This window comes from Arachis ipaensis, chromosome B09 (genome assembly GCF_000816755.2).
Source record: "Arachis ipaensis cultivar K30076 chromosome B09, Araip1.1, whole genome shotgun sequence".
Taxonomy (NCBI): Eukaryota; Viridiplantae; Streptophyta; class Magnoliopsida; order Fabales; family Fabaceae; genus Arachis; species Arachis ipaensis.
The window spans coordinates 14,099,036-14,114,440 of NC_029793.2; the positions used below are offsets into that span (position 1 = coordinate 14,099,036).

Sequence of the window (15,405 nt, forward strand, 5' to 3'; positions counted from 1 at the left end):
TGACCGATTAGTGGGTAATTTACTTTTTATGTTTAACATATCATCTGATATTATTGAAATTGTTTTAGATAGTGAGCCTTGTAGGAAATGTATAACTCGTTCGGTTCAGATCCAAGTTTGTTTTCATCTGAGATCAATGAGATATATAAAATTGAACTAATATCTTGGTAACTCTTTAATGTTATCTAAAAAATGAAAAGTCTGTTAAATTTGTAACAGAAATATTTAATAACAAAAATAGATTAGTCAAAAACTGTCAAAATTTATTTTATTTAGTATTTATTAATTGAGAAAATTTTTACATACAAGTATTTTGCGTTTACAAACTTTACAAGTTTAAAGGTTTGAAGAGAACGAAACCCACTAAATGCACTACTTATGTTACGTGTTTCTTTAACAGACTTTTAAATCAATTCAAATCAATTAACGCGCAAATATATAACTTCTATTTTTCAAAAGATTTCGTTTCTTTTTTCGAGTTTCTTGTCAAATTTGTTGGATCTCATTTGTGCGTTCTCGTTTTTTTTCGATTTTTATGGTTTTTGAAATCAAGCTTTGAAATCGTTTTGAAGATAATGGAATTTCAGAAATACACCCAAACGATTACAGAAATACACCCAAACAGTTACAGAAAGGATTACAGAAATACACCAAAACGGTTACGAAAACATCCAAAAGATTACAGAAATACACCCAAAGGATTTAAGAAATACACCCAAAACAGGGGGAAACAATATATTTCTTCCTAAAATCTTTTAATGTTTTACTGGTTAAGGATGAGGCACATGACAGAGACAATCTAAAAGAAAAATTTAGAAGAACAGTAAAACAGTACATTGAATAATGTTTCTTCGTTTTTTCTGGTGATTTTTTATGGAGATTTGTATATTTTCTTCTTGATTTCTTCTACTCTTCGCGAGGAGTTGGAACGTTTCTGCAGAATCGTAGTTTGTTTCAAATGTTCCTTGAATCTTGACGATTTGCGTTTTGATTGAGGAAGAAGAGGAAGAGTGAACGTGTTGTGAAAGGGTGATTAAGGCGCGTGCGTTGGACGCTTGATTCTAAAAGAGTGGTGCGCGTGTTTTTTTCTTGGACTTGGAACAATTTGTATAGTTTGTAAGCCAAAAAAGTTTATATGTGTAGTAGGCCTATTATTAATTCTAGTAATAATTAATGAATACTTAATAAGATAAATTCAGACTTTTTTTTATTGTTTCTCTAACAATACCAAATTTGTAATAATGCACCTACAAAAAAGGGATGAGGGCGTTTTATTTGACTATTTAGTTTTCGATTTATAGTTTTTGATTTAGAACAATTTGTTTCTCTTTTAGAAAGTATAGGGGCAAATCTTATGTAGATCCAGAAAAAACAGGGGTAAGAAAACATAGTGAATTGTCCACTACAACACTCAAAGTGTTTATCTACAAGGTGAATTCTCTTATGATTTTGTCATATTCAACTTTACTCCTATATTGCACATGTTAAGACTTGTGAACTCAGTAAAGAGTCTCATCTTGTCTCTTCAGTAGGAATAGTTATCTTCGTCAAAGAATAAAAGTTTGTTAAGTATATAATAAGAGCCCTTCACATATTTGACTAGATATAATTCTGCCATAATGGATTTTTGTCTCTTCAATCAATAAGAGGCTCAACCCCTAGAAAACCATCCCTAATATCAAATGAAATTATGCAAATATGTACGAGAAGGGGGAGTTAAATCATGATAGCAAACCTTTTTTCCAAAAAAGAAGCTTTTAACCAAAGATAAGTTAATTTTTGTTTTGGATGAATGAAAATCGTACTTTGATTTCGTGACGAAATTGTAACATGAGCAAACGGAGTTAAGTAGTAAATCCTTTTTTATTGTATAAATATAAGTGAAAATTCGCATGTAGTTGTTTTTGTGTGTGTGAAGTTGAAAATTGAAAATTATTACATATTTATTTAGTCAAATCTATCAAATTATCTAATAGTTTTTAATTATCAATTTCACATGTAAATAATTGCATGTGAATTTTTACATAAAAATATGAATAAAAGGTAGAATAATTTTTTTTTTAATTTCAATCTATCTCTTTTACTTGTTGTTAATATTAGGTTTTGTATAAAATAACAAAAAATTGAGAAAGAATCTTTTAATTTGCTTTTATGATTAATTTCCTATCTTGAAATTAGAAATTTACATGAAGAACTTATTTTAAAATGATCATTAGAATTTCTAATAAATAGAGGGGTGTCAGTGACTCCTTTATGAAAATCATTTTTCAACAAAAATAAGCTAAGCTTCCTATACTAAACTTTAGGAACTTGTCTCAAACTATACAAGGTTTTAGCAAGTTTGAAAACATAATTTGAAAAAATTTTGTTTTCAAATCTAAGAGGTTGAGCCACATAGATTCTCTATCTATTGTTCCATTTAGAAATGCATACTTACATCATTTGGAATAACTTGAAATCACAATAAACCGCATAGGCTAAGAGCAATTTAATAGCCTCCATTCGAGCTATAGGTGAGGATGATTCATCCAAATCAATTTCCTCCTCTTGACCATAACTTTGAGCAACTAGTCTTGCTTTGTTTCGGACAATGGTCCCATCTTCACCTAGTTTATTTCTGAAAATTTATTTTTGTACTTGTGACTTTCTTTCCATTTGAATCAGGTACAAGGGTCTAGACTTGATTTTTTTCAAACTGCTATAATTTCTCTTTTATAGCCAATACCTAAAATGGATTAGCAAGTGCTTCTTGGATATTTTGATGTTCAATCTTTAAGATGAGAGCCACATTGTTTAATTCAGTTTTTTTCAAAGATGCTCTTATAGTCACACCTTTAGAGGGATCACAAATTATAAATTTTTTTAGATAACTTTTTGAAAATTTTTATTCTTTTAGCCTTTTGGTTTGGGTTGATGATTCAGGTTCATCTTGATCAACAATTGTCTCTTCAGAATTTTTAGCTGCGACAAGAGATAATTCCAGATGGTATCTTGCAAAATCCATTCTCTATGCTTTCAGGTACAGCTTTCAGTGAGCAAGATTTTGACTATTCTGTCTTAGTAGTCTTGGTCACTTCAATTCTGATTCCTGGACTTTCATCAATATAAACACTAGAAATTTTGTTAGATTCACAAAATGTGACATGCATAGTCTCCTCAACAGTCTTAGAGTTCTTGTTATAGATTCTATAGGCTTTGCTATTTGTGGAATAACCAAGAAAAATACTTTTATGTGTTTTTAGATCAAATTTTTTTAAATTTTCTTTTATGTTCAGTATAAAACACTTGCAACCAAACACACAAAAATATTTGAGACTAGGAGGGTGTCCTTTTCGAAGTTCATAGGGTATTTTCTTAAAAACTTTCTTATGAGTGTTTAATTTAAAATGTAACAAACTGTATTTACAGTTTCAGTCCATAAGAATTTAGGAACATTATATTCACACAATATAGCTCTAACCATTTTCTGTAAATTTCTATTTTTCTTTCTACAATATCATTTTGTTGTGGTGTTCTAGGACAAAAGAAATTGTGTGATGTGCCTAGTTTATCACAAAAAGATTCAAAATGTTGGTTTTCAAATTCTTTACCATGATCACTTCTAATTGAAATAATTTTTAGATCTTTTTCATTTTGAATCTTGCTAAATTTTTCAAAGGTTTAATTACTCTGCGAGTCCCTATAGTTTCACTGAATTTTCAATTAAGTCCCAATACTTTTTTTTCTTTTCAATTTAGTCCCTATACATTAAAAATTTTTTCAATTAAGTCCCTGCCGTGAGAATAACGTTTAAAATAACAGAATATTCTGTTAAAAAAAACGAATATTCTCCTGTTTGAATTAGGTATACTAATTGGATATATTTCTAATTTTTTAAAATACCCAAAAACCCCATAGCATTTTGTGCCAAAGGAAAAAAAAACCTAGCCAGCCCCTAATTTGCTCCCTGAAAATCATGTGCGGTGCGTTCTCCTCCGTTGGTCCGTCGTCTTCATCCATAGCCATCGATCCGTCCTCTTCATCCATAGCCTCCGTCGGTCCGTCGGTCTCTGAGGATCTGAACTGATTGATCGTTGAAGCCCTGTCCGCCACTCGGCGCGCCTCGCCTCACCTCGCGCCACCTCGCCTTGCCTTGTTGCCTGCACACTCGATCTGCCATAACAGGTGAGTTAGTTTCTTCATTTTTATTTCATTTTGGTTGTTAAATGTATAAGATTTGAATTTCTATGTGCTGTTATTTTTTTGGTGTCAAGTCATTCATGACTCCATAGTTGTGTTTTAGTTTTGGCATTGATATTCTATTCACTGTAATTGCGTAATTTCTTGGAAAGGTTTTGGACTAGTTACAAATGTGTATGGGAGCACTAAAGTATGGCTTCTTTAAATTTTTTTTATGCCGTGTAATCGTATTAATTGTAGGCATTGTGGTTCTGTTATATTCACATTGAGTACCTAGTGTTTCGAAGCAAAAATGTTTTTCACCCTGGTGATTCTCTCAATTCAATTACTATATTATTTTAATTCTTGAGACAGATTGCAATTCTTGGAATCGGAAGCCCGGCTCCGGGAGTGGTGTCTGAGGGTACAAACACCATAGATGTAGGTAAGGCTGTGTTGGTTTAGACAGAACTCAGGACTAGGTTGGATGCAGGGACTTGGGGGACCATAGGAGTTGGCCTCGGTGCAATTCGGCTGCAGTGACTTGTCTCGATTGATTTGTTGTTGTAGTTGAAGGGGATTTTGGATTCGGATTTAGTGCCATTGAAGTTAAAATAGATACTACTGAATCCATGCTTATGTTTATCTATTTAATTGCCCTTCCATTGTGTTACGTGGATTGATGCCCTTATTTTTAGTTATATTTTTATCATCATATAATGGAATGGTTTTTATTTTAGTCTATATATTATTATTAAGTAACAACCAGTATGAAAAGTGTATAAAATTGAGAATATGCATTCTTATATTTATCTATTTAATTGCTCTTTCATTGTGTTATGTAGATTGATGCCCTTATCTTTAGTTATATTTTTATCATCATATAATGGAATGGTTTTTATTTTAGTCTATATATTATTATTAAGTAACAACCAGTATGAAAAGTGTATAAAATTGAGAATATGACGACTGATTCTATTGATTCACGCATGTCTCAAATATATGTTTATAGAAACAACTTAAGGTCTAACCACAAATCATAAAACGCTAGCAGAAACTTTTATGGCCATTGTTTTGAATTAGGATCTTCCATGAACTATTTTATGTTTATGTCCATAGCTAATAGTTCTGTGATAGATAGGATTAACCCAAAATCTCAAGTTCTAGGAGATAATTTTTACTAGTTACTAGCAAGTACTGAGTAGTGGTAAAGGTAAATTATAAACGAATCTTGTTGTCCTGAATATTGTTATCCGTTCTTGTTGTCGTTATCTTTTGTCAATACTTGAGAAAATATGTATTGCCTTATATGTTTTATCTTTTTTTTTCAATCCAGACATTGGTTTAGTACCAAGTACTTGTAGTAGTGATTGTTTTTAAAATGAAGGTGTCTATGGTGGTAACTGGAGAACCTCAAAGAGATTAATGGACCTCACAAAGATGATCCTGCTCCAACTTCCTTCGTTCCGAAAGTAGGCTACCATGCTTTGATTGAAGTTTTTGGTAGAAAGGACTATCTTGTTGGGACACCTAATGAACTCAAGTCTGCTCTTTCAGAATCTTTCTTGGCTCAAAAACCGGCCGTTATCAATGTTATTATTGATTCCTATACTGTTTCAGAGAGTGGGAGGTTGCAACACAAGAAACTATATTTTCTATAGTTTTCGTTTTTAGTTAAATTTCAATAACACAAATTACCTAGTCTTGTGATTTTTTATGGTGTACCATGATATGATAAAGACACAAATTATATTCCATGAATCCACCTAAAATGTAAAACGTTACATAATCATAATGAATACTTGAATGATGGAAATTGAATTTTATATATACTTATTACTACTATTTTTGTTTCATTTTATTCATTCCTTTTTTTTTTGTATGTTCTTAAGATAAGATATTTTAAAAGTAAAAAAAAAAGATATTTTTGGTACAATTTGTATATAAATAAGCAAAAGAATGATGGTGACAAAATAAAAAAGATTATAGGAATATCTTTCATGTGGTAGAATCATTGAATAGGATTATAGGAATATCTTTCATTTAATATTTATAGTTTTATCGAATTTTCAATTAGATCCTTATACTGTTTTTTTTTTAATTAGGTCCCTAAGGGTATACAAGTAATTTCACAATTCACTAACATTTTTTTGACGTTTAACGTTAATAGGGACTAAATTAAAAAAAATAATGTATAGGGACCCAATTGAAAAGAAAAAAAGTATAGGGAGGAATTGAAAATTCGGTGAAACTATAGGAACTTGCAGAATAATTAAACCTTTTTCAAAAACAGAAAATATTTCATGCTTATGAGTTAGGAAGCACACTCAACTGAACCTTATATAGTCATCCACAAAAATCATTCCATAGCTTTTTCTTCCATGACTTTGAGTCCTAGTAAGTAGTAAGTCTAAACATGTCAAGATGTAACAATTTCAATGGTTTCTTAGTAGAGACATCTTCTTTGAGTTTGAAAGACATTTTTATTTGTTTGCCTATTTGACAAGCATCACATGTGTGATGCCATTGTCAAACTTAATATTAGAAAAACCTCTAACTAATTCTCTTTTAACAAGTTTAGAGATTTGGAACATATTACCATGTTCCAATCTCTTGTGTCACATCCATTTTTCAGATTTCATTGAAAAAAAATAAGTTACATTTTGAACCTTAAGATCATCTAGAGTGAGACCATAGATATTGTCATCTTCTTGCAATAAACCAAGCAGTTCTTGTTTTTTTATTTATGACTCTACAATCTAATTTCCTAAAAGTTACTGCATATCCAATGTCACATATAATTGACTTATACTCAAAAGAATATGATTTAACCCATCTACTAGAAAAATACTATCTATGCAAGTGATAAATCTTTACCAACCTTATCAATGACAATTATCTTACCTTTATCATCATCTCCGAAAGTCATAAACCCTCCATCATACTTGTCGAGTTTGATGAAAAAGGTAGACTTTCCGGTCATATGCCTTGAATATCCACTATCAAAATAGCACATATCCTTTTTCTTCTTGCATGTAAGACAAACTTGTATATTCTTCAACTAACCTTAGGTATCCAAATCCATTTGAATAATCTTATGTGAAATCTTTTTGATTGTCCAAGAGCATTATAATCATGAACTTTATACAATTTGTTATCACCAAAAGACCTTAGAAAAATGAAGCATTGTTGAGGCTATTGTATTTATAGCAATGGTTCTTAGTTGTTGAATTTTGAGGCTTGTTGAAAATTTTAATCTTAACATTCTTAGAAGAAAAAGTTTCAGATTTTTTAAGTGTTTGTTTAAAAATAGATTTGCTTTCTTCTTTAAATTCAAGTCCAAATTTTTTAAAATTAGATCTTTGACAAGCAAGTAATTTATCAAGATTTTGTGAACCTTGAACAAATTTTGTTAGGTCTCCATTAAGATTTTTAATTTTTTCATTCAACCTTTTATTTTCAGCAATTAGATCAATAGAGGGTGACTGAATGCTTGAGTTTGAATTTATTTAATTCATCTCTTAAAGCATTATTTTCTTATTTCAAAGATTTTTTATCACAAGCTTCGGTTACCTTAACTTTTTTTAATAAAAATTTATTTTCAAATCTTAATGTCTCATTGTCTTTCTTGCACTTAACATATTTATCAAACAATTTCTTTGAGTTCACAGTTAAACAGTTAAATCTTTGATAATAGAGTGTAGTTCATTAGTGGATAATTCAGAGAAGTCTACTTTATCCATGTTTGTGTGATCAGCCATCAAGCACATTTGAGCCTCATGATCAGAATCTTCTTCATCTTCAGAATCAGAATTATTTTTCAAATATTCCCATGTTGCCATTATCACCTTCTTCTTGCCCTTCCTTGATTTTTTGCTTTTCTTCAATTGAGGATAGTCGGACTTGAAGTGACTTTACTCCTTACAGTGGTGACAAGTAAATTTGGATTGATTCTTTTTAGAATCTTTGGATAAAGTAGTTCCTTGACCTTTGCTTTTGTATCTCATTAATCTCCTCATTTTTCTCGCAAAGAGCACTATCTCTTCATTTGAAATGCTGTCATCGGATTCCTCTTCTTTAGCTATCATTATTGACTTTAATGCTACACGTTTTTTTGTCATCTCTATCTTGAGACATGTGGATAATTTTATAGGCTAGCAGCTTGCCTCTTAGCTCATCATAGGTGATTTTTATCAAATCATTCTTTTCTGAGATGACTGTACTTTTCACTTCTCATTTTTTAGTGATACTCTTCAAGACCTCACTAAAGTTTCTTTGGAATAGTTTTTTTTTCTCATTGCATCCAAGTTGTTAATGATTATTGAGAACCTCTCAAACATCTGATCAATGCTTTCTTCCTCCTTCATGACAAACATCTCATACTCCTTCATCAGCATGTTTTTTCTTGTCTCTCCCATTTGTTTTGTTTCTTCATGGGTGAGTTTCAACTTGTCCCAAATTTTTTTTGCAGTTTTGCACCTTAAAATTTTTTTGTACTCTTCAAAACTGATAGCACAGTGCATTAGGTTAATTGTCTTGGCATTGAGTTCAACCTTCTTTTTTTCATCCTCTGTCCATTCATTGTTTTTCTTTGGCACCACATCTCCATCATTATTTTGCTTTATTAAAATATCAGAACCATTGATAATAATATTCCAACTGCTATAATCGATTGATTGCACAAAGATTCTTATTCTCTCTTTCCAGTATGAGTAGTTGCTGACTTTGAAGTATGGAGGTCTATTGTTAAACTGACCTTCAGTGAGCGTGTACACCATGATATTTATACCCATGTTATTGGTCATAGATCTTTGTTCCAATCTGTGAAGCTTAACTCTTTAGAACCTGGCTCTGATACCAATTGACAGTAGCTAGAACTTGATAAGGGGGTTGAATCAAGTTAATTTTAAAACTGAAATTCTTTTCTCTGTTTTTGCAAAAGCAAATTATGCAGGAGATTTTTTTAGTTTCTCTAAAAGTAGAACATAACAGAGTAAGAAAGAAGAGAATTAGATAATCATGTATCCTGCTTTGGTTTTCTTGTACCATGAATCCTACATCTAGTCTATACTACAATCATGGTAAAATTTTCACTATAATCAAACTGATTACATACACCAATACCAATGAATTACAACCTAATTCATCTAGTATCAACCACTTAACTTCTAAGCAAATCTAACCACCACCAAATACTGTTCTAACTTGGTAAAGGAAACCTCAACTGGTTTAACAGCCACCAAGTGCTATCCCAACTTGACAAGCAGAATCCAACTGAATTAATGACTACCAAGTGCAATCCAAACTTGGTAAGAGAAACTAATCATAGTTTAACAATAACCAAATACACAGAAATTTTTTTTGGCTTTTTCAGTGTATCTCTCTTGTCTCTTTTCTCTCATGGATTTTTTTATTTTTCACCTCACTATATATAATTTTTTTATCTTAATTACAGAAAGATAACCATCAGATAGCCATAACAATGAAATCTAAAATAAAACACAAAATTAAAAAAAAAAAATTTTGCATGTATGAAATGATACTCTAAATTTTTTACTTTATTTTTCTTGTCTTCAAATATTGTTAAAAGCTATCTATATAGTGAGAAACTTACTCCCTCAAATTGGTTCACTCTCTCTTCATTTTTTTTTGTTGATTTTGTCCATTGTTGCTGTCTTTGTTAGCATGCATTCTTTTTTTATTTTGCTCCACTACCTCTGCTGTTCTTGGAGTTGCTTCATTACTTCTGCTATTCTTGTATTTTGTTTTTATGCTTTCCTTGTGTCCTTAGTGTTTTTTCATTCTTCATAGTGTTGCCAACTATCCTTTTTTTTTTAGCAAATGCAGAATCTTCTTTCTTTATGTTTTGGTTTTGATTTGTCTTCATAAGTATTGGATTGATATTTTATTTTGAGTATTATGAAGTTTTTTTTTTAATTTTTCATGATGTACGCTGAGAGATGAAGTATTGGGCCTGCAATACTAACAGTAACACACACTAAATCACACTTGGACTTTTAACCTAATATAATAAATATTTGTCATCATATTAATGTACCAAAAATCAATTCTAATTCAATAGAAAAAAAAGGAGAAAAAAATTTAAAGAAAATTGATTATTTTCTATTATTAATTTTTTTTAACCAAAGATAGAGAGACTCGAACCTGCAACCTCTTAGATAAGTATTGGGAGATTATGCCATTTGAATTATAACTCATTGGCTTCTATTGTTTGGTAGAAGAAAAAAATTAGAGAGAAAATTGAATAGTGTAAAAAAGTTGATGGGACTCACCAATTTTTTTCTTCTCCAATTTTGGGAAAAAAAAAATGAAAACTTGATATGTTTCTCTACTTCTAATATTTTTTTTAATATATTTTATAATATAAGGGTGAAATCATCTTTTTATAACATTTCTTTCCTTCTTATTTTCCTTTCATCCAAACATATTTATAGAAAATAAAAATTTACTCAATTTTTTTTTTATATTTCTTTCCTTTCTACTTTCTTCCTCTTTATTTTTTTCTTCCAATTAAACATAACCTTTATATTTAATCAAGGATTTTTTTTAATGTGTCTACAAATATTTTGGTCTAAATTGATTAAATATGAGTATTGAGAGATGTATTTACTACGAGCATTACTCTTTTATGAAGTTAGAACATGTATCCACTATCTTAATTTAGAATTTGGATACTTTAATTTTGAATTTTTACTTTAAAAGATAAAGTATGATCTTTCATTCTTAAATAGTTTCTCTTTCATATTTTTTTTTATTCCACTTATGAAATAAATAATAAGAGGTCGCACTTTTTCCTCTAAAGTAAGATTTAAAATTTAGAGGATCTAAATCCCTTAATTTAAGAATAATTAACTTTTCACTTTATTAATTTTTTCACTTTATAAAATCTTGATCCAATTTATAAGTAGTAGGTACCATAAAACACACCTCTAAACAAATCAAATAATCATTTTAAAAAGTGAAAAAAAATTCATTTTTAGTTAATTTGTACGTAAAGATAAGGATAGCTAGTTGATTGGACTCACTTTATTCTACTATTATTTAAAACAGTAATGCTAAAAAGACAATAATATAAAATTATAATTGTTATAATTTTATACATATAATATTTAAAATTATATATTTATTATATTTAATATTATGTATTTATTTTAAAAATAATTAATAAATATAAAATAAGAGAACCTTAGAGCAACTCTAATGCTAAGAAATAGAGTTTCTCTTTTGACATATGGGGACTCAATTACCGTTGGAGTGAAAAGGGAAGGAAAACTCTTCACGTAGATCAAAGTTGAGAATTCATTTAAACAGAAACTTATAACAACCAATAAAATTATGTCATGTGGTAAGTTAATAAAAAAAATAAAAAATACAAATTTAAGTTTTTTATTTTAATATTTATAATATTGAATTATTTTGAATTTATAAATTTAAATAATATTATTATAAAAAATAATTATTATATTAATTTTAATTACTTTAATTAATTAATTAAGTGAGACCACAATAGGGATTAAAGTTAGTTTCTTCTAATGGAGAAGAGAGAGATTCTTTGAGTTCTTATTTATTATTTATGATCCAAAAGTTGATGTGGAGTTACTTTTTATGACAGGTGGGCCATAAATAAGGACTGGAATGAGTTTTCTATTGGAAATAGTCTTAGACTAATCTAAACTAATTTTTTATTTTTTTCAAACATTTGTCGGTTCAAAATTAGAGGTTGATAATATCTTACTTTAATAATATCTCATAACAAATTTTCATTCTTAATTATAAATCAATTCCGCTATGTAACTAAGGATTTTACCAACCTATGTCAACTCTTATTTATGTCTATGTTTAATAGAAGTGTCTTTGTGGATGTGTCTAATAAAAATGTCGTTTTTATGATTATATTTAATGAAAGTGTCTTTATGAATATATCTCCTTATACATATGTCTTCTAGTAGAATTGTCTTTAATATTAATTATTGTTGGCAATAAATTAGTAGATAATATGTTTGTATAGTATATTTTTCCATTATAAATAGAAGTGCTTGGCATCGTAGAGCTATACATACTCTCCTTGAGACACAGCATGGATTTGGATACTACCACTTATTGTGTCCAACCTTTTGCTGCAATTTTAGCTTTGTTAATCTTATACTACTTCACCATAAGGTCCATCAGATCACATAATAATAGTGGATCCAAAAAAAGAAATATCAAAACCAAAGTTCCTGAAATACCAGGTGGTTTACCCATCATAGGTCACCTTCATCTCCTCAATGATAAAATCCCTTATTTTAGAACCTTCTCAGCCATGGCCGACAAATACGGCTCAATCTTTGCTCTTCGGCTCGGCTGCCACCCTACAATCATGGTGAGCAGCGCAGAGCTCGCCAAGGAATGCCTCACAACTAAAGACAGAGTCTTCGCCTCGCGGCCGGGCACAGCCGGAGGCAGATTCCTTGGCTATGACAATGCCATTTTTGGTCTCGCGCCATACGGACAGTACTGGCGCGAGATCAGAAAAATTGCGACGCTCGAGCTTCTCTCGAGTTACAGGCTTGAGAAGCTGAAACATATCAGAGACAGAGAGATTTATACTCTTGTCAAAGATTTGTTCAGTTTTTGTAACTGCCACGGGAACTCGAATAAGTTAGTTAGTGTAACCATAAGTGATTTAATAGAGCACATGACGTTTAACATTAATGTGCAGATGATAGCAGGGAAAAGGTTCAGTGATGAAGCGATTAAGGAAGAAGATAGTGAAGGATGGAGATTAAGGAAAGCGATTAGAGATGCTACTTATCTTTTTGGTGTTTTTGTTGTAGCTGATGCGATTCCATGGCTTGGTTGGTTTGATTTTCAAGGGTATGTGGGTTTTATGAAGAGAACTGCTAAGGAATTGGACTCTATTCTTCATAGGTGGATGGATGATCATATGAGAAAAAGAGGTGATGATGAGAATGGTAATAAATCTGAGAATGATTTCTTGGATGTACTAATTTCAGTATTTGAAGAAAATGATGAGATTTATGGCCATAAGAGGGACATAGTTCTCAAAGCAACAACACTGGTATGTTAATTTCATCTTAATTATTATTAAGACTAATATAATCGGGTTTATTTATAATAATAATGTATTAACCATTAGAAAAAAAAAAAGTTAAAATTTTAAAAAAAATATAAATAGGTCTTTGATCTTTTGATCCGTAGATATTAAAGTCTTTATGGATTTGAAAATACAATTAAATTTCTGATTTTATTGTACTGACGTGGTTAATACCAATGTACATGTGAGAGAATTTTTAAAATTGAACAAATTAAACTCAAAATCAATATGTCCAGATTTTGAAGAGACTAAAAATTTAAATGTATTTTTAAACTACTTAACTGTTGGTAGACCAAAAAATCATGATCATTTGTCATTTTCTCTAAAATTTAAAACAACACCTGGCACATCACGCTAATTGGAGATTGGTATCACGCCACTGAGGAGACCGCCACCCGTTGCTGTTGTTGCCCCACCAAGGAAGAAAGACGTCGTGCTCTGGCTATGTCGCTTTATTGGCTTTTTGCTCTTGCCTCTTGGTTTTAAGAGCTTTTGGCTTTTTCTGCTTGCTTTTTCTCTTTTTTTTTTTCTAATTTTTTTTCGCTTTTTTTTTTTTCTTTTTTTTATTTGTTTTGGATTTTTTTTATTAGTTTTAGATTTTTTTTAAAATTTTAAATGTTTTTTTATGTTTTAAATAATTTTTTTTATTTTAAATATTTTTTAATAATTTTAAATGTTCTTTTATTTTTTGGATGATTTTTTTAGATTTGAGATGTTTTATTTTTTTGGTTAAATTTTAAATATTTTTTATGATAATTTAAATTTATATTCTATCCAAAAAAATTCAAAATAAAAATTGCTAGTTAGCTGCCCTCCTTGTTGGGTAGCTAGGGAGATGGAACAGAAAATATCTCTAGTACATATTTAGAGCCATATCATTCATAATTTACATATATGTGTGGTCCTTCTCATCATAACTAACTAGTGAATGGGATTTTCCTAATAAAATTGTAGCCCCGAGTTCCTAATTTCAATTTTTTATTGTGACGTCATCATTTTCCCAATGATATATAGTATATGTCAATAACAAATTAACAATATTTTGTTGTATATATGTAGATGCTTGTCCTAACTGGATCAGGAAGCACAGCCATGACATTAACATGGTCACTTTCCTTGCTCTTAAACCACCCAAACGCCATGAAAGCTGCCAAAGAAGAGTTGGATACCGTCATTGGAAAACACAAATGGGTCCAAGAATCGGATATCAAAGACCTCAAATACCTCCAAGCCATTGTCAAAGAGACTCTTCGGCTCTACCCACCGGCACCCTTAACCGGAATCAGGGAAGCCACAGAAGACTGCTATCTAAACGGTTACTATGTCTCAAAGGGCACTCGCTTGTTCATCAATCTATGGAAGCTCCATAGGGATCCCAAAACATGGTCTAATCCTGATGCTTTTGAGCCTGAGAGGTTCCTTAACGCTTGTTCGGGGATCGATTTTCGCGGTCAGGACTTCGAGTTTATACCGTTTAGCTCAGGAAGAAGGTCGTGCGCTGGCATGACGTTTGGATTGCAAGTTGTGCATCTGACATTGGCGAGGTTGATTCAAGGTTTCGATATGTCAAGAAAGAGTGGTGCTGAAGTTGATATGAGTGAAGGGTTAGGTGTGGCCTTGCCTAAGAAACATGCCCTTGATATTGTTCTCAAACCTCGTCTTCCTTTGGAGCTATATGAAGGCCTTTGAATACATGTATGGGAAGTAGAGAAATAATTGTGTATTTCTAAAAATACACAATTATGTATCACAGAAAAGGTGACTATGAATATTTCTAAATGTTCAAGTATATGTGTTAGGCATATGAAGTTAGATATTTGCCTCTTGCATTGTTACAATTGTAGTCTTGTATGTAAGAAGATAAGGGGTGCAGGAGAATAATGAGGTCACTTGGGAAATAAATGGTAGTGGTATTACCGTATTAGTGTATTACTCTTACTAGTATCAATAAAGGACAAAAGTATCTTGTTGCTTATTGCTTTTAAAAGCTTTCCTCCAGTACTCGGTAAGAAAAATAGATTGACGGAGCACAAATAAATTTATTGTTACTTATTATGGTGATAGTATTTAACTTAGCCTGTTTGATTTTGAAAGGAAAATTATAAATAAACAATAACTAATCAACAAAT

The 15,405-nt window shown here is 30.6% G+C and overlaps 1 protein-coding gene and 1 pseudogene across 1 annotated transcript; both read left to right on the forward strand.

Moving 5' to 3' along the window:
• The window catches only part of LOC107615154, a 12,853-nt pseudogene extending 7,034 nt beyond the window's left edge, over positions 1-5,819 (forward strand).
• On the forward strand, positions 12,226-15,263 carry LOC107618190 (cytochrome P450 82G1). The gene is made up of 2 exons (XM_016320179.2): positions 12,226-13,240; positions 14,336-15,263. Exons 1-2 carry the CDS (start codon positions 12,257-12,259, stop codon positions 14,963-14,965), a joined length of 1,614 nt encoding a protein of 537 aa, XP_016175665.1. The 5' UTR covers positions 12,226-12,256; the 3' UTR covers positions 14,966-15,263.